The sequence below is a fragment of the Dipodomys spectabilis genome, unplaced genomic scaffold (genome assembly GCF_019054845.1).
Source record: "Dipodomys spectabilis isolate Male_0828 unplaced genomic scaffold, ASM1905484v1 ptg000038l, whole genome shotgun sequence".
Taxonomy (NCBI): Eukaryota; Metazoa; Chordata; class Mammalia; order Rodentia; family Heteromyidae; genus Dipodomys; species Dipodomys spectabilis.
In genome coordinates, this window is record NW_024870715.1 from 1298894 (window position 1) to 1323053 (window position 24160).

The 24160-nt window shown below is 44.5% G+C and overlaps 1 protein-coding gene across 3 annotated transcripts; it reads right to left on the reverse strand.

The window, feature by feature from the left end:
* Nucleotides 1-15626, reverse strand: Coch (cochlin). 3 transcript variants are annotated; one of them, XM_042677418.1, is made up of 12 exons: nt 15381-15626; nt 15115-15166; nt 14984-15031; nt 12602-12758; nt 11233-11366; nt 10730-10792; nt 8495-8539; nt 7861-8008; nt 4898-5001; nt 3822-4048; nt 3145-3661; nt 1-498 (listed from the first exon to the last, which is right to left on the reverse strand). In XM_042677418.1, the coding sequence occupies exons 2-12, from the start codon at nt 15146-15148 to the stop codon at nt 323-325; spliced, it is 1653 nt and encodes a 550-aa protein (XP_042533352.1). In that variant the 5' UTR covers nt 15149-15166; nt 15381-15626; the 3' UTR covers nt 1-322. The 3 variants fall into 3 exon arrangements, with proteins under 3 accessions (XP_042533352.1, XP_042533353.1, XP_042533354.1); XM_042677419.1 differs by having other exon boundaries at nt 15538-15619; XM_042677420.1 differs by having other exon boundaries at nt 15595-15614.
* Nucleotides 15627-24160: the final 8534 nt, after the last annotated feature.

Below are 24160 nucleotides of genomic sequence, written 5' to 3' on the forward strand. Positions count from 1 at the left end.
TTTTGTCTTTAAGTATCAGATTATTTTATTGAGATAATATTTGCACATCTATAATACATTTAATAGGCATAACTTACAATTTGAATCCATACCTCCTCTTTCCTGAGTTTCTAAGGGCCATGATTATGAAGCTTAACCATGTGTTTTGAAGAGTTAAAGTCTAAATTTTAATCCAAAGGTGGAAGCTTTAAATGAATGCTTGTGTGTTTAAAACAGCTGTTGGTCTTAAAGTATCTGATTCTAGTATGCTATATAATATTTCAGTATTATGAGAGTACACTTTATATATTAGATCTTGTATTTTACCAGTCAAAATCCACCATTATTGCTGAGATTCTAAGAAATCTCTACAAATGCCTCTAATGACATCAGAAACAATTGGTTCTAATCCTGTGAACTCTCTCGTGAAGAAAGCATGTGACTCCTTTGGTTTAGAGGCCATGTCTTTCAGGTCATCCAGAGGTGCCCAAGCCACACCAACAGAGAAGATGGTGATACCTACGATGGAAGATATTTTAAAATTAAAAACATGTCCAGTTTATAAAGGTCCATATATATTTTTCATCTCCAAGTATATATTTTGCAGTGAGAATTGCCTAGTAACTTCAGAACTACAATCTCTCCTGTTTTCACAGTCATTGTGGGACCAGTGGCAAACAATTTGGCAATCAAAACCAGAAACTTTGCCATGAGTGTTATTTCCCACATTAATGGATTAATCATAGTCACTGATAATAGAAAAAATAGAAATTAAGTATTCATAACTGCACTTTGTAAGCTAAGAATGGAAACACGGGTGATACAGAGAATCATTTAAAGTCCTACAACGTTTCAGGGCCTAGTGGCTCATGCTGTAGTCCTAAACAGCTCAAGAAGCTGACACCTCAGAGGTCATGTTTTGAAGTCATCTGTGACAGAAAAGACCGAAACCCCATCACCAATTAACCAGCAAAGTTTGCACCTGGAGGCATAGTTCAAATGGTTAAGGGCCCGCTGAACAAGCAAGCAAGCTTAAAAACCATGAGTTCAAACTCTGGTTCTGGCACTATTGGTACCTTGACAGTACATATACTCAAGAATGGCCTATGTGGTACACAGTGAAAGTTTTCAGATGGTGTTTTGTCTGAGGAAGTGAGAAAGGATTTGTATCCTGCACTTTGATCTTTACAGTTCTATTGGCAAACTGTCTAGTAGTCAAAAATTGCCAGTCTTTAATACTAAAGCAAAAATATAATCAGTAAAACTGGGAAGGGATTTGTATTTGTATTTACAGAGTTACTTCAGTTCCTCCCAGGACCTTTATATGCTTGCCCCTCTTAGTGCTGAAGCCTGGCTCTACTACTTGAGCCACAACTCTGACTTTCTCCTTTTACTGGTTAATTGAAGAAAAGAGTAGAACTTGTCCACCATGGCTGGCTTTGAACTGCAGCTCTCAGATCGCAGCCTCCTGTGTAGCTAGGCTTACAGGCAAGAGTCACCAACGCCCTATTTCACCTGCCTGCTTGAGTTAGAAGAGTGTATATTTTTGGCTAAGGTGTCAGTGGAATTCAATAGTACCTGCAAAATGCATTAGTTTTAGCTTTTTTCTGCTAGGTGAAATTCTTTGTATGTAATGTTTTGTGCTCAGAGTTGGAAAGAAAGACAATATAAACCAGGTTTAGATAATGCAAAAAAAAAACAAAACAATTTATCACTAGCCAATTCTGTCCTTGCTACCATCCCTTCCCCCCACCCCAATTGTCAAAACTAATTTCCTGTCCTCTTGGGTTTTCAGATTGTTTAACTCAGGCTCAGTAGGCCCTAAAATTAAAAAAATTAAAAGTTGAGCCTGGAACAGGTGGCTCACGCCTGTAATCCTAGCTACTCAGGAGGCTGAGATCTGAGGCTCCATGGTTCAATTCAAAGCCAGCCTGGCAGGAAAGTCCATGAGGCTTGTCTCCAGTTAACCACCTGAAAACAGGAAATGGCATTGTGCCTCAAGTGGTAGAGTGCTCGCTTTGAGCCAAAGAGCTCAGGGACAGCACGCAGACCCAGCAAGCCTCACAACCACCACCAACAAAAAGAAGTTGTGACCTAGTCCTAAAAATTCCATTTTCTGGCTTTTGTGGATGTTTCATTTCACTATTAAGTAATAAATTTCATCAAACTTTTGCAATGCAGCTAACTTTCCTGAAACTTTAACCACAAGGAGAATATAGAAAGTGAACATTTGACATTAGCTTAAGTATAGTCCTGCTCACATTAAGTTAGTTAAGTAAGCCGAATTTACCAAGTGACAGTATACTCTAGCAGATATTCAACATAATTAGTGTTGGTGTGTAAAAAAAAATTTTTTTTATAAAATTGCAGGTATCTGTTCTCTGTCCTGCTTATAGACAGCATTTCACTAGTATTTATAGAAGTATGTAATGTATATTGAAAAAAGACACCTATGGATAGAAAGGAAAAAGGGAATTAGGAATTCAGTTGGGGGTAGAAGGAGTATGCAAAAGTAAGGACTGTAAGTCTCCCCTTCCAAGTCTCTCAATTACACCCCAAAGGGGAACCTCAGGCTTTGGCTGGCTTATTTGATCTCACCAGCACATTATGCTAACATTTTCAGGCCTTTTCCAAAAGTAATATTAAGGTTGAGAATAGAAGTGAGAAGGAAACCTGTTTTAGACCTTTTAAAATTCCAGAGTTTCATCTCAAGAGGGAAAAATAAACAGTTTAGGAAAGAATTTAAGATAGGATTAAACTCTACTGGAGATCTGGCTATCTAATAAATCACATGCCAGTCTAAAAACTTCCTTGGTAAATAAATGGTAGGCAAGGCTAACCTCATCATTTGGGGGATGTATTCCAAGTTTAGGTCACATGGGAGCACCCTAAGTCCTTAAAACTTTCTCCACAATCCCATGGTTAGGATTGTGGGCCCTCAAGCTAGGTTTGAATCCTTGCTTTGTCTATTTGTAATTCATCCTGGTGAAGTCTTTGTCTGTAGAATGAGACTGCCAGGGGTGCTTTGGCAGTTGTATGTGAAGCTCAGAGCAGTTACCTGCTACACTTGAGGTGTGTTGTTCAATAAAACAGTCAAGGTTTAATGACTCCTCAAATTCATGAGCCCTCCTCAGTCCTCTTCCCATAAAAAGACAAAGGCCTTACCTGCATCGTGGGCGGCGGCAGCAGGACCTCGGACATCATCATAGGACTGCCCATCTGTGACTATTACCAGGAAGTTCTTGTTGGGGCTACCCCTTATGGGACCAAATACATTTCTAACAGTGAAGGAAATGGCATCACCAGTAGCCGTCCCACCGCTCATATAGCGGATGCTTCTGATCACAGCTAGGACATTTTCTTTGGTGCTATAGTCAGTGAAACTGAATTCTGTGCGTTGATCGTAAGTGAACTGTACAGCAGCTATCTTGGCCCCAATGTCTGAGATCTCGAAAGACTTAGCTATGTTGGAAATAAATTCAAGCATGAGACGGAAATTACTATCCCCAACACTGCTGGAGCCGTCAATCAGGAAGGCGATGTTCACTGAGTTGTAACAGGTCTTGCTACACATCATTTGCTCATGAGTGCAGAGCTTCTGTACCAGAGGCTTTACATATTTTGTGGTGCCAAACCAGTTGGGCATATGATAAGAGAAGAAGCCATTATTCCTACAGACAGCCTAATGGGGGAGACACAGAAAAGATCAGAAGGATCAAAAATGGCTCCAAATTTGTAAAACATTTAAGTCTTGAATGTTCACAGGTAATCAAGAGGTTACACTTGGAGGCTCAAAACCAAATCATGGTACACATCTTAACGGATGTGTCTCACCACCTTACCTTGTCCACAAATGCAACATCCTGAACCATCCCCAATTCTTCAGGAATTGGCTTGGCCACAGAAACTATAAAAACATTGACACCAAACTCTCTGGCCACAATGCCTGCTTCCTCGATGTCATCAGAAGGCCAGCCATCAATAAACACTACCACCACTTTGGGGATGCCTTTTCTGACTCCAGTGTCTGGTGTGAAGAATTTCTGAGCAGTATGCTTCAAAGCTTTCCCTAGGTTTGAGAAAGAAGCAAACTTGAGCAGCAATTTACCCCTAACTCAAATGACATCTCGGTTTCCCCGGTAACAACTTGATGTCACTAAGTTTAAGGATTTAACTTATATGGAACTCAGTTCTATAACTGATCCCTCAGATAGGGTAAGGTTAATGATTCTTCAGGCCTATTTTTTGTCTTCACAACCCACGTTCTCCCCGCTCCACCTCCTGAAGCTTCAGATTTCCTTACTTCCCATCAATCACCAGTCAGAATCACAAAACTGACTCCTACTCCTGTGGTGTGCCCTTGTCCTCTGCTGACAGATGAGTTCCTCCAAAAGAACAAGGAGTCTCTTCAGAGGGCCACTTGTGCTAATCTATCTACATTTGTTGCATGAGTCTGTTGGTTTCTAATTACAAACAGCTACTTCTCTATAATGACAACTGATCTATTAAATATAAAGATTATAAAATCACAATGCTTGTCTGGGCACTGGTGGCCTATGTCTAGCTACCTAGGAGGCTGAGATCCAGAGAGAGTCTGAGTTCAAAGGCAATGTGGGCAGAAAAGTCCAGGACTTATCATTTCCAAAATAATGAGCAAAGAACTGGGCTGGATGATGGCTCTAGTGATAGAGGGCCAGCTTAGTGCTGACGAAAAAAAAAAGCTTTACATATATTAAGTAAAAACTACCAAGCTATTGGTATATCTTCTATTATAATCCGAACATGTATCTCAGGTGACCAGCTGCAGATCAAGCCAAAAGTGTCATGTCATCTGCTTACATAAAGTAGCATAATGCTGTTTTACATGTCTGATCATGTTGTAACCCTGACTGTAACCCCCCAGGGGCAGTCTACTTACCTGTATTGGAATTACCTCCTCTGAAACCTACTTCTTTTATGGCAAACAAAACATCTTTGGCTGATGTAAAGTTTTTCAAGTAAAATTCTATTTTGGGATGTTCACTGTGATTAAAGAAAAAAGCAATTATCTAGGGAATATCAGAAAAGCAAATTAAACAACTGGGATTACAAGTGTGCCACAGCCACATCTGACTCTTATTGAGATATTTTTGAGGAATGAGTAAACATTTTATTTTTGCATAACCAATGGCAGAAATGTTGGGTCACAAAATCAGATTTTTCCGAGATAACCTTATCACTTTCATGGTTACTTTTCAACTATCAATTATCTTTATCACACTTATGCTTTGCATCCTTTGTAATACAAGAATCATTTTGTTCTTTTACAAACATATGCTCGTGGTTTATTTTCATGTTCTTCCTAAAGTAGAAAGTGTATAAACCAGGAAGTTTATAAGGAGCTAAAATAAGTACATGGCAATGTAGCTTACAGCTTTTCTGGGGCTAAATTAGCCCCTCAAAAATATAAGAAATCGGGTGCCAGGGGCTCACATCTGTAATCCTAGCTACTCAGGAGGTCGAGATCTGAGGATCATGGTTCAAAGCCAGCCTTGGCAGTAACGACCATGAGACTCTAATTAACCACCAGAAAACCAGAAGTGGTGCTGTGGCTCAAGTGGTAGAGTGCCTGCCTTGAGCTGAAGAACTCAAGAGACAGCATCAGGCCCAGAGTTCAGGCCCCACAACCAACACATTCTCTCTCTCTCTCTCTCTCTCCCCACATATATGTATATATATGTATGTATCTATATACATATGTACATATATGCGTATATAATACATATATACACATACAGTATCATGTATGCATTTATGTACACATACATATAGATATACACACATATATACAAATATACATATATATGTACATATCTCTGTATATATATATATATATATATATATTACTACAGGGGAATTGCATCATGAGTTGTTAAAGTTTACAATAAAGTCAGACACTGGTGGCTCATGCCTGTAATCCTAGCTACTGTGGAGGCTGATATATAAGGATTGTGGTTCGAAGACAGATCACACAGGAAAGTCTGTGGGACTCTTATCTCCAATTAACCATCAAAAAGCTAGAAGTGGAGGTATGGTTCCAGTGGTAAGAGTGCCAACCTTAGGTGAAAAAGCATGAGGCCATGAGTTTAAACCCCAGTACCAGCACACAAACAAAACCAAAAATTACAATAAAACAATAGCAAAGAGATGTAATCAGATAAATCACAAGACATGAACTTGCTCAGATAAAAATGATGCTACAGGGGCTGGGAAGGTAGCTCAGCGGTAGAGTGCATGCCTTGCAAGCATGAGGCCCTGGGTTCGATTCCTAAGCACCACATAAACAGAAAAAGCCGGAAGTGGCGCTGTGGCTCCAGTGGTAGAGCACTAGCCCTGAGCTGAAGAGCTGAGGGACAGGGCCCAGACCCAGAGTTCAGGCCCCATGACTGGCAAAAAAAAAAAAAAAATGATGCTACAAACAAAGCAGTACAATAAGGAGGTCATTTTTAAAAGGAGACGAATGGTTAAATTAGGTAAGAAACAACACAGTTAAACTATTACAACAAAAATTCCTATTATAACTTTGTGCAAAGACAATTTAAAAATAGTAAGAAATTAAATATAAATATTGGAAGTAGTACTGGTGACATCTTTATGGACTGCTAAAGGTCTAAACTGATTCAACTTTCTAGAAAGCAATTTAGTTATAAACTTTAGAAATGTCAAAACCTCACATCTAGGAATTTAACCAAACGAAACAAGTAAAGAATGGGCATAAACGATGATATAAGGCTGATGATAAAGATAATACAGAGCGGTTTAAAAAGGAGGACAATGATTAGTTATGCAAAAGAATATTATGAAACTTTTTATATTTATAATAAGAAAAATGACATACTAAGGGTGAAAAACCAGGACCCCAAGACATTTTTATACTCCAGCTTTTAAAAAGGAAATGCATACATACAACATGCAATCAAAATTTTTCTTAAAATACTGAAAAGAAAACCTTTATTTTAAGATTATCCTGGGAGACACGGTTTGAAACTTTTAATTCTTTATATGTTTTTCAATCTTCCTATAGTGAGCACATTATGACTCTGAAAGCCATCAATAAATGTGTTTTTTGGTTTGGTTTGTTTTGTTCTCTGTTTTGTGTCAGTCATGGAACCTGAACTTGGCCTGGGCGCTGTTCCTCAGCTCTTCAGCTCAAAGCTAGTGCTCTACCACTTGAGCCACAGCGCCACTTCCGGCTTTTTCTGCTTATGTGGTGCTGAGGAATCGAACCCAGAGCCTCATGCATCCACTGAGCCACCTTCCCAGCCCACAATAAATGTTATTTTTAACTGAATGAAGGAAAAAGATCATGCTTGCATGTCTCCAACCAAGAAAATATGGCAAGTCCTAAAACAATAATTGGCAGAATGGAGGCTGGGGACCTGGCTCAAGTGGTGGTATACCTGCCTAGCAAGAGTGAAGCCCTGAGTTCAAACCTGACTGGCAAAAGACCACAACCAAGCAAACTAAAAAGAAATGGCAGATGATGTAAGAGGAACAGACATACCACTGTTGCTTCCTTCAGATCAGAAACATTGCAAATTGAGCAAGATAGCATGCAATTCTCCAAATCTTTTTTTTTCCAAAAACGAGGCACTAGGGCCTACTCAGATTGCCAGGCGTTTTTTTCTTTTGTTTTTGAGATGCTGTGGATCAGATCAGGGACTCACACATGCATGTCAAGTGTCTGTACAGGCAGTCTTAAATCCTGAATTTATAGTTTGGGAATTTAGCTGGTCCCAGAATTTAACATGTTTTATATTGAACTACAATGAATGAATCAGATTGATTAAGTTGTCATCATTCAAGATTCTCAGTCACCTCCCATTGGAATGAAATTAGTACCTGGCTTGAACAAGGCCTACGTGTGGTCCTTCGATTCCAATTCCCAACATGAGAGCCACTTTCCCGACAAAATTCTTCTGTAAATTAAAGCGGCGCTGCCCAATATTAAAACTTCCATCAATCAGAAAGGCAATGTCTGCTTTACAGTCTGTGAATACCCAAACAAGTCCTTTGTTAGTCTCAAGAAGGCAGAGGTGAAAGTGTGTGTGTGTGTGTGTGTGTGTGTGTGTGTGTGTGTGTGTGTGTATCATAGAAGTAATATCTTTATTATATATATGTATATATGCATATATATGTTAAAATACCATAATGCAACCTATTAAAAATATCTATACAGGCCTGGTGCCAGTGGCACATGCCTGTAATCCTAACCACTCAGAAGGCTGAGATCTGAGGATCACGGTTCAAAGCCAGCCTGGGCAGAAAAGTCACCAACTGTCTTATCTCCAATTAGTCTTGTCTCCAATTAACCACTCAAACCAAATTGGAAGGAGAGCTGTGGCTCAAAGTGGTAGAGCACTAGCCTTGAGCAAAAAAGAGCTCAGGAATAGCACCCAAGCCCTGAGTTCAAGCCCCATAACTGGAAATTTAAAAATAAAAAATAAAGAAGGCAGAGGAAATGCCATGTTCTTACCTTTATTGCCGCTTTTCTTTGCTGGTGTTTTCTTTAGTCGTTTACCTGAAGCAAAGAAAGCACTTAACATGGGCAAGAGAATGACAGATTTATAACGAAAAAGCTCATGGAAGGAGTGCTATGCTTAAAAAGACTCCTGCCTACCCTGGTGCTTGGGCTTTCTCTGCTTAGCTGGAGCTCTACCATTTCAGCTTTAAATCTTGATTCTCCAGATCTCAGCCTCCAGAGTACTAGGATTACTCTGTGTGTGTGTGTGTGTGTGTGTGCGCACGCGTGCGCGCTGAAAAAAGCCTTTTTTTTTTTAGGACTAGGACTTGAACTCGGGCTTTTGTGCTTGCTTAGAAAAAAGCATTCTATGTCTTGAAACACACCCTCAATCATTGAAAAAACTTCTCTTTTTTTTTTTTCTTGACTACAACTGGGGCTTAAACTCAAGGCTTCATATTGTCAATTTGCTTTTATTGCCTATAGTTGGTGTTCTATTACTTGAACCCTGTCTGGCTTTTTGTTGACTAACTGGAGATAAGAGTCTCATGAACCTTCCCTGTCTAACTGGCTTCAAACCTCTATCTTTAGATCTCAGACTCCTAAAAGGATTATAGAGGTGAGCCAATGGCACTCAGCTGTAAAGAATTTTTTAATACAATTTTATTATTATAAAAAGGCTTTTAAATAGTTCACTCAGTTGGGCTCCAGTAACTCATGCCTGAATCTTAGCTACTCAGGAAGCTGAGATCTGAGGATCTTGGTTCAAAGCCAGCCCCGGCAGGAAAATCTGTCATACTCTTTAAAAAAAAAAAAAAAGCTGGAGTTAGAGCTGTGGCTCAAATGGTAGAGTGCTAGTCTTGAGCAAAAAACCTCAGGGACAGTGCCTAGGTAGAAAGTTCAAGCCCTAGGCCCAGTACAAAAAAAAAAGTTAGTTTCCTTGTAGTTTTCTGATTGGGGAAGCAATGCCCCAACAACGAACAAGACAGGCCCCAACACTTGGTATGTCTCTATTCCAGAACTTTGACAACCTACACCAACAGGGGTGCAGGATTGGGAAGTCACAGCTTAATGTTCGATTTTTTTACTTTAAAATGGCCATGGCTAAGAAAAGGTGAGCCCTATGGATTTCTTCCTGTAGGTATTCACTAATTCTTTTTATTTACACAACAGTAAAGGACTAAGGGAATTTAATGAAGCAAATGAAGGAGAAAAGTTTATGGTACTTGGACCAGTTCATAGGCCTTCAGAGAATAATTTGTAGCAGATTTGATCATTTAAAAAATACAAGGAGCTGGGCGCCAGTGGCTCAAGCCTGTAATCCTAGCTACTCCCTGCTGAGATCTGAGGATCCCGGTTCAAAGCTAGCCCAGGCAGGAAAAGTCCAGAAGACTCTTATCTCCAATTAACCACCAGTAAACTGGAAGTGCCCTTATGGCTCAAGTGGCAGAGCGCTAGCCACGAGCTGAAGAGCTCAGGGACAGTGCACAGGCCCAGAGTTCAAGCCCCACAACTGACAAAAAAACAAACAAGGAGTCTGCTGGACACAGTAGCTATTACCTGTTATCTCAGCTACTCAAGAGGCAAAGATTGGGAAGATCAATATTTGAGGTCAGCCTAAGCAAAAAGTTAGCCACACTTCATCTCAATCAATAAGCTAGATGAGGTGATGTTCACCTGTGGTTGTAGTTGGTGGGGCTGGGGAGTGTTGGTCATAGATAGGAGGACCATGTTCTGAGGTTACCCCAAATAAAAACACAAACTGCTCTCTGAAAAAGAACCAGGGCTAAGGAATGGCTTAAGTAGTAGCGCTCCTCTATAGCAAATGCAAAGTCCTGAGTTCAAACCTCAATTTTTTAAACGATTTAAAAAGAAGACATTTGAAACATAAAACTGAATATATCTTTAATGTAAGTTATTCTTCTGTTTCTCTCATATAAATTGTTTAGAGGAAAGTATCACAACACATGTATGCTGGGCACCAGTGGTTCACACCTATCATCTTATCTACTCAGGAGGCTGAGATCTGAGGATCAAGGTTAGAAGCCACCTAGGGCAGCAAAGTCCATGAGATTCTTATCTCTAATTAATCAGCAAAAAGCCAGAAATAAAAGTATATGGCCACAGCCAGGTCCTGAGTTCAAGCGTCAGAACTAGTACACACACACACACACACATATACACAGAGAGAATGCAATACATATAACTTCCAAATGCTCCCAGGCCAACATAATGTTCCATGCTTTGTACCTGTGGGTGGACGTGCTGTGGACACTGCCCTTCCTGTTGCTTCCTGGGCACTACTTTTGCCTTCTGTTAAAATAAAAAGAAGTCTATTATTTTTCCCTTTCCTACATCATCAAAACCTTATGAATCTAATTTGCAATTCCACAGTTTGCTATAGATAGGATTGCAGGTATAAACATCATGTAGCCTATTCATTTCAGAGAACCAAACTGGATTGAATTCATTTGTCTCGAAGTTTAGTACTGCTTGGTAAAGTACCTGGGCATTCGGACTGCAGACAAGTTCAAGTTCCTGTTGCCATTGTCTGACAGCCCATTCTTTTCCCCATGTTGGGCTTGAATGGTACCAGCCTCCTGAGTCTGTATCATAGTGGATCAATGTTTGACCAGAGCTTTTTCTATCAGAAGCAAAGGAGCTTGGCTAAGAAGAGTAGGAAACATTTGGGGGAACCTAGAGGCTGGGTGGCAGTGTTTATACACGTGTGGGAACAATGTAATTGTACCTACTAGTCACTGTAAAGGAAGCAGACCACCTGGAAAGCGCCTGCGACTGGATGCTGTTGGCTTCTACAGAGGAATAGTTCTCCCGTCCAGGTAGGGTATAGACACGCACTGGTCCCCCTGAGATGCTGATTGCTCCCCTACAGCACAAGAAGAGCAGCTGAGACACCAGCCTCACTTTTCCAGGGCATCTGGCTGACTTAGAATGCCATGTTGCAACTATTGCTCTGATTAATCAAGAAAATAGCTCAGCAGGGAAGACATCAAAGAATGCTTGCTGCCAGCCTTTTAAAAACTTGCTTACACAGGAACAAAACATGCCTAGGGAAATAGTTTTGTACTGTCAAACTTTTAGAGTATTGATAAGGATACACTTGTAGTATCCTGTTTCCTATAGCTCAAAGATTCAGAGATAATAAAGGGTGACAGACAACTTTTCTAAAGTAACCTAACTACATGCCCTTGGACTACCTTTGGGAGGTGGGGTGGGGAGTGGGTATGGGGGGGGATGATGGTACTGGGGCTTGAGGCCAGGGCACTACATTCTCACTCATTTTCCCTGCTCTAGACTGGTGCTTAACCACTTGAGGTGCATCTCCAGTTTGGTGGCTACTTAGAGATAAGGGTCTCATAGACTTCTGACGTTCAGGATGGCTTCAAACTGTGATCCTCAGATCTCAGCCTCCTGAGTAGCTAGGATTACAGGAGTAAGCTACCAGTGCCTGACTTTTTTTTTCTCCTTTTCTTTTATAAACATCACTGGCTGTTCTACTGCAGAATAACCATGGTGGTCTTGGGCAAGGTACTTGACAACTCTGAGTTTAGTGTCCTCATCTGGTAAAAGAAGAAACTATGTCTACCTTAAGATTGTGATGAAAGATTAAAAAAAAAAAAGCTGGCACATAGTTAAAAACTCCATAATGAATGATATGATTAGGAATCATGATTAGAAAGCATGGGACTCTAGGGGCTGGGAAGGTGGCTCAGTGGTAGAGCGCTTGCCTTGCATGCATGAGGCCCTGGGTTCAATTCCTCAGCACCACATAAGCAGAAAAAGCTGGAAGTGGTGTGGCTCAAGTGGTAGAGCGCTAGCCTTGTGCTGAAGAGCTGAGGGACAGCGCGCAGACCCAGAGTTCAGGCCCCACGATTGTGGGGGAAAAAAGAAAAAGCATGGGACTCTAGCTATCAAGTAATACAGTTTACCTTTTGCCAGAAAGCTCCCCCTTATATATCTGATACTTCAAAGATACCCAAGAATAAAGATGTAATAATCTTTTATTAAAACAGCACTAAAGGAGAACAGGGAGGAAGGGAGTACAAATGGAAAAGGAAATAATGATGTTGGCATTGCTCCCTACCTGGTATCTGGTCTTACCTGTGGATGGCAGCCCCACAGATGCTGGATACAGAGGCATAAACTATGTTCCCAAACACAGAGAATTCCTCAGGAGGGCAGCCCCCCGGGCAGAGGACATCTGCTTTCTCTTTCCTGATGTCCAGGCCTCTGGTAGAGCATGTGATAGCAATGGGAGCTGAAGAGAAAGGAGAAAATGTAATCCGCGCCCGGACAACTCTTTAGGAAGTAGGTCAGAGAAAGTAGTACGTGAGATTCAAGTTTCACACCCTCTCCCTAATTGGCACACCTCTAGAAGGAATATTGATTTGTTCACACCATTCTAGATTTTAGCAAGTCAAAGTTGTCATTCCAATTTAATCTAGCTCCTATTCATGACAGAAAGCTACTGTGACCATTTTCTGTTTCCAATCAGTTTGAAAATGAGTCATTGAACATTTATTTATTCTAGAAAAAAGTCTGAATTCTGATGAAACTGTGATGGAATCTCGGGGCGGGGGGGGGGGGGGTATTTTTATAGACAAAAAGCTCTCAAAGCTATCCTTTCCATTATGACATCTTGTAGCCTAGCAAAGGTAGATCATGAAAAGCTGGGTGCTGTGGCTCATGCCTATAATCTAGCTACTCAGGAGTAGTTTGAAGTCAGTCCAGGGAAGAAAAGTCCATGAGACTCTTATCTCCAATTAACCACCAAAAAGCCAGGGGTGGAGCTGTGGCTCAAGTGGTAGAGTGCTAGCCTTATGCAAGAAAGCTTAAAAGACAGTATCCAGTCCCTGAACTGAGTTCAAGCCCCAATTCTGGCACACACACACACACACACACACACACACACACACACAAAGCACGTGTTTGCATAAACCAATCAGTAAAAGGGTGCTTAGATTCATGGACCATTATTTAGTTCCTTCATGAACTTTACAGATGAGAAAACTAAAGCCATGGGTTAGGGTTACAAGAAACATTCCAAAAGAGCAAGATAGAGTATCAGAATGAAGCAGTTTTATTTTAACCAAACCCAGTTGTTTCTGCCCTAGACCTATCCTAAGAGACATATCAGGTAGTGAGTATGGGCTCATTTTTAGAAAGCACTTTTCAAAACCTGGCACCAGTGGCTCACATCTGTAATCCTTGCTACTCAGGAGGCTGAGATCTAAGGATCGTGGTTCCAAGCCAGCCCAGGCAGGAAATTCCATGAGACTCTTATACTCCAATTAACCACCAGAAAACTGCAAGTGGAGCCGTGGCTCCAAGTAGTAGAGTGCCAGCCTTGCACAAAAAGCTCAGGGATGGTGCCTAGGCCCTGAGTTCAAGCCCCAAGACAAGACAAACAAGCAAGCAAGCAAAGAGAGCACTTGTCAGTATGCTCAGGTTTTACACAATGCCCCTGATAACCAGTCAGGTGGACTGTGTAAAAACTAGATTTTTTTTTTTTCTACAAAAGATGCTGGGTAGACACAGCCCATGGCAACGTGTGACCAGGTAACATGAAGACAAACAGTTCATCCATCCATTCACTGCTGAAATTCAGTCGAAATGGACATGATTAAACATTTCCCTAACACAGAGGAGAGTGGTTGTCCAAATGTTTGGAAACGCGTTTCAAAAGGCCACCCTTTGTTTGAGAAGCCCCGGGGGAAGGCTGTGTGATCACGATGCTTTGGCTTGCTTCTAACAAGACCCCCCACCCCAACCCTTTCCCGGGCTCTGGCTGGAGCCCCGCGTGGACCGCGCCGGCTGTGGGGGGGAGGGAGGGCGCCCTCGCCACCCCACGCCGCCCCACGCCAGCCTCATCTCTCGTTCCAAGCCCTCCCCTGGGAACTCGGTGGCTGCCACCCCCCCGCCTTCGTCGGGCCACAGGCACCCTCACGTCTACGGTCAAATAAACAACAGGGGTTCCAAACGCGTTGGTCCCTCACCCCGCAGGAAACACGGCGGACCGCACGCCCGCGCTCGGACACGTGCAGCAAACTCTTTAGACTTTCTGGCACACGGATGAGCTCCCCCCACCCCCCCACACACCCCCAATGCTGCTTCTTATGAGAGGTGACACCTAGCAAAACACCCCAGAGGGCCGAGCAGGGTGGCACACCGACGATCACCCCGCGCGCCCTGGGCGCTGCGTTCTCCCCAGCCCCCGCCCGAACGCAGGGGACCCGCCGGGGACGCGGCGCGGCTCGGCCTCGGGACCGGCGCTCGGCGGGGTCGCGGGGTCCGCGGCGAGGCAGGTGGACCTCGGGGCAGGATTTTCTCTCCCATCGGGTCGGGGTGAAAACGGGCGCTCCCTCCACCTCTGCTCCCCGGGCCTCCATCCGAACCCCGCTTCTCCCCAGACTCCGAGCCTCAGCCGCTCTGGCTTCCCGGGCCGAGCCCTCTTGCCTCGAGTGTCCTGAGCCCACAACTCACCGGCGCCTTCGCTGCCCGCGGGCTCCGGCAGCAGCAGTCCCCAGACACCTGCGGAGAGAGGAGAGCGCGAGGGCTGGTGCAGTCTCCGCCGGCCGCGCGCCGGGGCGGGGCGGCGAGGGGCGCGTACCCACCGAGGCAGAGGAACGGGGTCCAGAACGCTGGCATGGTCGAGGCCGATCGGACCTGCGAGAGAGCGAGACTGAGAGAGGAAGGCTCCGAGGGGGCCCGTGACGGTCCCCGGCACCTGGCGCCTGCCCGCCCGCCCCCTTCTTGGAGTTCCCGCACCCCGGGAACCTAGGGGTCGCCCCGGGAGGGAAGAGACCGCCGGTCTGCTGCTCCATGCGGCCAGCGTCCCGCCGGCAAGAGCCGAACCCACAAGCCAGATGGGAGCTCGGACCTGGGCTGGAGGTGGGGGAGCGGGGCGCCAATGGGAAGACGGGCAGACAGACAGACCGACCGACCGATCGACCGATCGGCGGGCGGGCGGGCGAGCAGGCGGGCAGACAGACCGACAGACCGACCCGCAGGCAATCAGGCAGCTACCAAGGACAGACCCCGGCACGCGGGCGTCCCGATCCCGCACGCCCGCGCTGACGGCCCGGGTGCTGCACCTGCGTGGGATCCGCCCCGTTGCGCCCGAGTGCGGAAAGCGCGGCTCCCGCGGCCGCTATAAAGGCTGAGCGGTGCGCATGAGCATTGTGCGGGGAGCACGCGGGAGGGGGTCCGGAGCGGGTCCCGGGGGGTGGGGTGGGGAGGGGACGGGCGGCGGCCCTGCAGCTCCGCCCTCGCCCCCTGCGGGCCAGGGGTGAGGCGGGCGCGGAGGCGCCTCCCCCCCGCGGCGCGACCCTGCCCTCCCCCCTCCCCCCCCCCCCGCAGCGTCGGGATGTCCCCGGGACCCCGAGTGCGGGACGAGCGCCTGGGGACGCGAGCGGAGACCCGAGCCCGGCCGGGGGGGGGGGGGGCGCCGCGGGATGCCAGGCTGTGGGTGCTGCGCCCTGGCCCGGCCGCCCTGTGGGGGGGGGGGGTCTCACCGCCCCCACCCCCCCCACCCCGACGGCGGGAGCAGCGGCCCTCGGGGTCCGGTCCGGGCTGCAGTGCGGGTATGTTCCGCCGGGACCCCCCCAGCCCCCCATCCCCAAGTCAGCCACCGGGCAGAGCGGCCCGAGAAACTTCCCAACCTCGTGCTCCGGTGGAAGAGTTTCTGCTGCCGAGGTAAAACCAGCCCGGCTCTGCCCGACGCATCTGCCAGCGGACTGCTGGTTCTTAGGGTTCGCGGCCTTCTTCTGCCCAGAAGTCCCATCTTCTCCACGGCACACTTACCATAGTGGTTAGAGCCCCTGCTTGTAGAGTGGCCGGACCTCCATCGAGGTACATTTGGTACATTTATTTGCCTCCCTCCCCCCCCCTCCCCCCCCCCCAGGTCAAGGGAGATGTAAAGGTTGTTAATTCCCTTTCCAAATTCCCAGACATGGTGCCTAGTGATAGACATAGAATGTCCAGATTGGGTACTGCGGCGCGCCTTCACCGAACACTTCAATTCTAGTCACTTTTCATAGATGGCCATGGAGAAAGAGAAGAATTCACTGGGAATGCTAAGTCGCAGGCACCCCAGACTTGGGCAGCCATGGCCTTCACTGCTTTTCCCCAAACAGCTTTATATAGTTATATATCACACACCCTGTTAGTAACTTTACAGGGGCGTGCACCCCTCACTACAACCCAGGATCAGAACATTCCCATGCCACTCCTGGGCATCCACCTAAGAACCAATAATCTATTTTCTTTCCCCATAGATTTATTTCCTTCGGTGGACTTCTCAAATAAATGATATACACTGTGGGGCTTCATGCACTGGAATGATTTTGAGATTCTGGAGTATGTATGAGTCCATTTCTCTCCCTCCCTCTCTCCCTTCTTTCTTCTCTCCCTCCCTCCCTCCCTTCTTCCATCCCCACCTCTCTCCTTCCCTGCAGTACTGCTGAACAGTATCCCCATATCATTTAATTTCACTTATTTAATCTTGTTTTGTGTCAGTCCTGGGGCTTGAACTCAAGAGATAAGAATCTCATGGACTTTCCTACCCAGGCTAGCTTGGAACCTCAATCCTCACATCTTAGTCTCCTGAGAAGCCAGATTTACAGGCATGAAAAACAAACATACCACCATCTCCTAGAAGTCAAATAATATTTAGTCTTACAACCCTCTTGATTGGAACAAATCAGTGGTCTCATCTGGCAACTGGAAAGGGTTGATTTCATTGCTGTCACTATGTAAATTGTCCTCTGAAAGGAAAGGGACAAAAACAGCATTTGTGAGCTGGTTTTAAATCCCTTAAATGGTGGAGGAGTTACTACTCTTAGAAACCCACTAATATGGCCACCACCCCTGATATTTGCCTTGGGAGAAAATTCAAGCCTCAGCCCATTAAAGCTGTCTTTCTCACTATTGTTTATGGAGTGTCCTTGATAGGGCTAAATCGCTCCTCCAATTAGGCTGTGTAAATTGTTATGATGCCATATAATTAGGAAGAGTTCATGGACTGGAAAAATGTTGCCACTCCATATCTCACCAGGTTGGTGCCCAAATAGCCAAGGGGGTACATGCTATTCAGAACCCCGCAGGGCACAGGCAACCTCCTGAGATGTAATTTCACTGAGTGAGTTGGCCCCTGTCAAAACAATGCAACTATTTCCATGATAGACCTTGGGTCTGTGACTAGGGAAAAAAAAATAAAGGAAATAGCTCATTGAGTTTCATAGCTGTTTACCCAGAGACATTTTAATTATTTTGTTTTGAAACATTTAAGAGAAGTTAGTCTCTTATTTATTTTTTTCTTTTGGAGTGGCCAATCCAGGAGAGTTGGAGGGGTGAGGATGAGGTTTGTCTTTCTTTTCTAGTTTGTAGTTTATGCTTACCATAAGTATATTAAGAAGACTATCTGTGGCCATGCACTGGTGGCTCATACCTGTAATCCTAGCTATTCAGGAGGCTGAGATCCAAGGATTGCAGTTTGAAGCCAAACAAACCTGAGGGACTCTTATCTCCAGTTAACCACTAAAAAGCCAGAAATGGAGATGAGGCTCAAATGGTAGAATGCTAGCCTCAAGCACAGAAGTTCAGGGACAGTGCCTATGTCTGGATTTGAGTTCAAGTCCCAGGACCAGCAATACACACACACACACACACACACAAAACACGGGGGGGGGGGGGGGGGGGGGGAGGGAGGAGGAGGAGGAGGAGGAGGAGGAAGAAATCTCTGAGGCTGGTGCTGGTGGCTAATGCCTGCAATCCTAGCTATTTAGGAGACTGATACCTGAGGATTGAAGCTCAAAGCGATTTCTGGTAGGAAAGTCTATGAAACACTTATTTCTAATTAACCCCTAAAACACTGGAAGTGGAGCTGTGGCTCAAGTGTTAAAGCATCAGCCTTGAGTGAAAAAGCCAAAGGACAGCATTCAGGTCCTGAGTTTAAGCCTTAATACACACACACACACACACACACACACACACACACACACACACACACACACACACACACACACACACACACTACAGAATATCTGGATTTAAGTGATGAGAGGTGAGGTGAGGAAAGTTGCACCTGGGTACCTTTGACTGAATGAGACAAATTATTAAGATTATAGAGTTTTATATTCACATAGGTGACTTTTCACAGAATTGAACTCCTAGGATTCCTGGTTACCTTATCTTGCTCTGAGGAAGAGTATTTGAGATTCAAAGTTTAGACTCCTTATGAGGCAGTTGATTCCTAAGTAGGCTGCACAGGACAACAACTTAGGGAGCTTTAAAATGTACCAGGTGGGGCTGGGAAGGTGGCTCAGTGGTAGAGCGCTTGCCTTGCATGCATGAGGCCCTGGGTTCGATTCCTCAGCACCACATAAGCAAAAAGAAAAAAGCCAGAAGTGGCGCTGTGACTCAAGTGGTAGAGTGCTAGCCTTGAGCTGAAGAGCTGAGGGACAGCGCCCAGGCCCAGAGTTCAGGCCCTACGACCAGACCCAGAAAAGAAAAACAAACAACAACAACAAAAAAAGCAAAATAAAATGTACCAGGTGATCTATACACAATGGAATATTATGCAGCCATTAGAAATGACAAAATAATGGCATTTGCAGGACAATGGATGGAGCTAGAAGAAATCATGTTGAGCCAGGTAAGCCAAGAGCAAAGAGACAAATGGCACATGGTCTCCCTGATAAGTGGATGGTAAATCGAAAATGTTAGGTGATACGACAAAATTAACAAGACTTGAGAAACAAAGGACTTCCACTCATCTGGTCGAATCACTACTAAATAACCCCATGCTGCTGATCACATGTATGGTATATATGTGCACACTGGAGGGAAACCAGGAGGACGACACAGAACTAGAGGGAATCAGGGAAAAACATACAACAGTGGGACCCATCAGCTGCGCTGGACACTGATCAAAATGAACTAAGCAACTCAATGGCAGCGATGGGAGGGAGGGAACAAGTGGGAAAGAGGGAGCAGCTGATGCTATGCAAAAGGAAAGAAATGTACATATCACCCAATGTGGAAGAAATAACTGTATCGCAAAGCTCGTAGCACTCATAAATGTTATAGATCATGATAGACAATTTGCCCCATGAAAGTTAGAATGTGTTTGTGACTTTGACTGAGTATCACTATCCCATACATAATTTGGGAAATTATGTAACCACTTAATCACAATAAAAAATTTGAAAAAAAAATTAAGAAAAAAGAAAAAGAAATCAGGCTGGGCATATGGTGTTCACCTGTAATGCCAGCGTTTGGGAGGCTGAGACAGGAGGATCGTACGTTCTAGGCCAGCCTATATCCTACATTGTGAGACCCTAGCTCCAAACAAATCGGCGTGCAAGAACATCTGTGAATCTGAAGATAATAAGGTTGAAATAAAGCAATCAAATCCAAAATAAATAAATAAATAAATAAAATGTACCAGGGGTCTAGGTCCCATTTCAGACATTGCCATGTAATTGGCCAGAACAGAGCCAGAGCCTCCAGAGCTTATCTTTCTAGGTGAATCTAATGTTTGGCCTAGGACCCAGCTCAGTGTTAGAGGTGTAAGGTAATCATTCTAAGTTTTCATTTTTTATGATCTTTATCATTAAAATTTGGCCTTCAGTTTTCCTTGATAAAACATTTGAGATAATCTTTTGATGGTTGTTCAAAAATAATGCTTAACAGAAAGGAGGGAGAGGGCTGGGAAGGTGGCTCAGTGGTAGAGCGCTTGCCTTGCATGCCTGAGGCCCTGGGTTCGATTCCTCAGCACCACATAAGCAAAAAGAAAAAAAAAAAGCCGGAAGTGGCGCTGTGGCTCAAGTGGTAGAGTGCTAGCCTTGAGCTGAAGAGCTGAGGGACAGCGCCCAGGCCCAGAGTTCAGGCCCCACAACCGGACCCCCCCCCCCAAAAAAACCCAAAAAACAGAAAGGAGGGAGACATTAAAAGGTAATTATCTGGGCTGTGGGTGTAGCAGGGTAGGGGAGGGACGCGGAGGGGAGGAGTGTAGCTTAATGCTGAAGCACTGGCCTGGCATGCACCACAAAAAATATTCTGTCCTAGGGGTGCTTTCCACCAAGCTACCAGCCTTCTAGAATGGGCTGGTCCTTGTTGCCGGAATGGACTGCCTCTAAAACCGAGAAGGTCAAGTGGCCAGATGCTGCTGCTAACTCGAAAGAGTTTCACTAGAAAAGCTTAGGGTTAGCTCCTTACTTAAACTAAGAGGCAAGCTCTGAGGTTTGCACGGTCCCTCTCTGTTTCTACCCATTCTCTTTTAGATCTTTGTTGTAGGTCTTTTATTTTCTTAGAGTATTCTTGCTGCATCCCTCTACCAATTAAGCGCTTTTCTAAACTGTTACTTAGAAGAGCAAGACATAGTAACTTAATTTGATTTCAGTTATAGTGACCTTAAGATTTATGTGATTGATTGATTATATAGAATAAAATCAGCTTTAGAACTCTTATCAATGAGCCCACAGTGATGTTTTGTTGTAGGTATTCTGATTATTCTCTGTAATATTATATATTATGTATATATATAATATAATGTTTTATATATATATATATATATATATATATATATATATTTTGGCCAGTCCTGGGGCTTGAACTCAGAGCCTGGGAATTGTCCCTGAGCTTCTTTTGCTCAAGGCTAGCACTCTACCTACTGAGGAATTGAACCCAGGGCTTCATGCATGTACTCTACCACTAAGCCACATTCCCAGTCCTATATATATTTTTTTAACTTCTTTCTGTTGGTTGTGGGACTTAAACTCAGGGCCTGGGTACTTGTTGTCCTTGAGCTTTGCTCAAGCTTCATGCTTTGTCACACTTACCAATAGTTTTATGGTGGTTAATTGGATGTAGGTCTCTTGGACTTTCCTGCCCAGGCTGGCTTTGAACCGCAAGCCTCAGATCTCAGCTTCCTGAGTAGCCTTACAGGGGTAAGCCACCAGCACCTGGTATAATTAATATCTTATACATCTGGCCTTTTAGTTTCTGATGGTTTCTAGCAACAGAAATGTCCATAGTCTCTGAGGAGTGAAAATTAAGTTGATCCCAGAGGCTGGGGAAGTAGCTGAGTGGTAGAGTACTTATTAGTGTTTGCCAGGTCCTGGGTTGGATCCACAGCACTACAAAAAGAAAAAAAGAAAACAAAACAACAAAAACACTCGGAAAGGTGATTCTGAAATGATTCTGTGACTAGTAGACTTCAATTTCCTCTCCTAGAGGGTGACAGGAATTAGATCAAGTGATTAAACTGGACTTTCTACTGGCTACAAGCAGTTCACAAGTGACTAGGTACACGTGTGTCTGGGGAAGTGGGCGCTGCAGGGGCTGTGGTTTTCCAGAGATGGAGTGGTGTGGTTTAGGGAACACTGGCTGTACCACTTGGCTCCCAACCTCCCAGGGCCGATCCCTTGATCCCTTTGTATGTTTGTATGTAATGCTTCCTTTTCTTCTCTCTCTCTCTCTCTCTCTCTCTCTCTCTCTCTCTCTCTCTCTCTCTCTCTCTCTCTCCTGGTATTGGGGCTTGAATCCAGGGTATGGGAACTATTAACTTTTTCTCTCAAGGCTAGTGTTCTACACATGAGCCACAGCTCCATCCATTTCCAGCTGTTTTGCTGGTTAATTGGAGATAAGAGTCTCCTGGAATTTTCTACCTGGACTGGCTTTCAATCTTGATCCTTAGATTTTAGCCTCCTGAGCAGCTAGGATTCTAAGTGTAAGCTATTGGTGTTCACCCAAAGTCTCTTTTTATTCACTACTGTGATAAATTCTGGTCTGGATCAGGAAGTAATGCCATAGCATCACTAGAAGTCCACTAGGCCTTTGCTTCTAAGAGAGGAGGCTGTGACAGGGAATGTAAATTCTGCAAGGCCCAGAGTGTGTTGTAATATACTCCTCAGGGCAGGATCTTTCTTCATGCCATCATTACTGTTCCTGTAGTCTCTGGAAAAGTGCACCTGCCTGGCCTTGGCTTCCATCTTCGACCCCATAGAAAACCATGCATGTGGGTCATTTTGTCTTGGCATTTGCTACATTATGTCCATTTCTTTTTGGATTTTTATGTTGGGTTTACAGAAATATAAGACAGTAGAGAGTCCCCATATACTCTACACCTAGTTGCCTGCTATTAACATGTTCCACTGTAGTGGCACAGTGGTCATACCTAATGAACCACTGATACAACGGACTAAAGTCCGTGTTGAGTCACATCTCCTTAGTTTCTGCTCTTCTTTTCCCATGCCAGATTCTATCCAGGCACCACATTATACATTTAGTTATCATGTCTCCCTAAGCTGCTCTTGGCCGTGCCACTTTCTCAGAATGTCTTTATATCTGATGGCCTTAACAGTTTTGGAGAGGACTGATTGATATTTTGTAAGATTGGGATTTGTTTGACACCACTATTGGTTTGAAATTGGTCATCTGGCTAAAGTAGTGTCGATCAGGTTTCTAAACTGTGTAGTCTTTTTGTTTTTTTTTTTGTCCGTTGTGGGGCCTGAACTCTGGGCCTGGGCGCTGTACCTGAGCTTTTCAGCTCAAGACTAGCACTACCACTTGGCCACAGCACCACTTCAGCTTTTTCTGCTTACGTGGTGCTGAGGAATCGAACCCAGGGGCCTCATGCATGCAAGGTAAGCACTCTACCACTGAGCCATCTTCCCAACCCTGTAGTCTTTTTTGTGTGTGTGACATTCCTGGGGCTTGAACTCAGGGCCTGTTTTCTACCACTTGAGCCACAGCCCCTGGCTTTTCGGTAGTTAATTGGAAATAAGTGTCTCACAGACGTTCCTGCCCAGGCAGGCTTTGAACCATGTTCTTCATATCTCAGCCTCCTGAGTAGGTAGGATTGTAGGCATGAACCACCAGTGACTATTCATTTTATTCCTGTTCTATATTCTTTTTTTTTTTGGTCCTGGGGCTTGAACTCGGGCCTGGGTGCTGTCCCTCAGCTCTTCAGTTTAAGGCTAGCACTCTACCACTTGAGCCACAGCACCACTTCTGTTTTTCTGGTGGTTTATTGGAGATTAAGAGTCTCACAGACTTTCCTATCTGGGCTGGCTTTGAACCACGATACTCATTTCTCAGCCTCCTGAGTAGCTAGGATTATAGGCATGAGCCACTAGCGCATGACTCTGTTCTATATTCTTTAGAAGAAAGACATTATGAGTAACTCACATTTAAGGAGTGGAGTATTCCTTTCTACTTCCTTGAAGATAGAATGCCTCAAATATTGAGAATTCTTCTGCATGAGAGATTTGTCCCTTCTCCTTTACTTGTTTATTTATTGTAAGTTCCTTGAAGACAAAGTCTTCTATATTCCCAATATTCTACTCAGTAGTGTGTTAGGTTACAAAGTAGATACCCAATGCATTAGTTTATTTTTCATTACTGCAAAGAAATACCTGAGGCAATATAAAGAAAAGTGATTTAATTATCTCAGTTTTAGTCATTGAGCAACATGGTGTAGGCCCTTGTGAGGGCCCCACAGCGCTATGTCACCTTATGGCAGAAGGGAATGACATGTGGGAGGAGAGTTTACACGGTATATCCAGAATCTAGAGAGGGACCAGCGTCTCACAATTCCTTTCAATGGCAGACTCCCAAGGATCAAGGACCTCGGTGTCACCTCTAAAGGGTTCATGA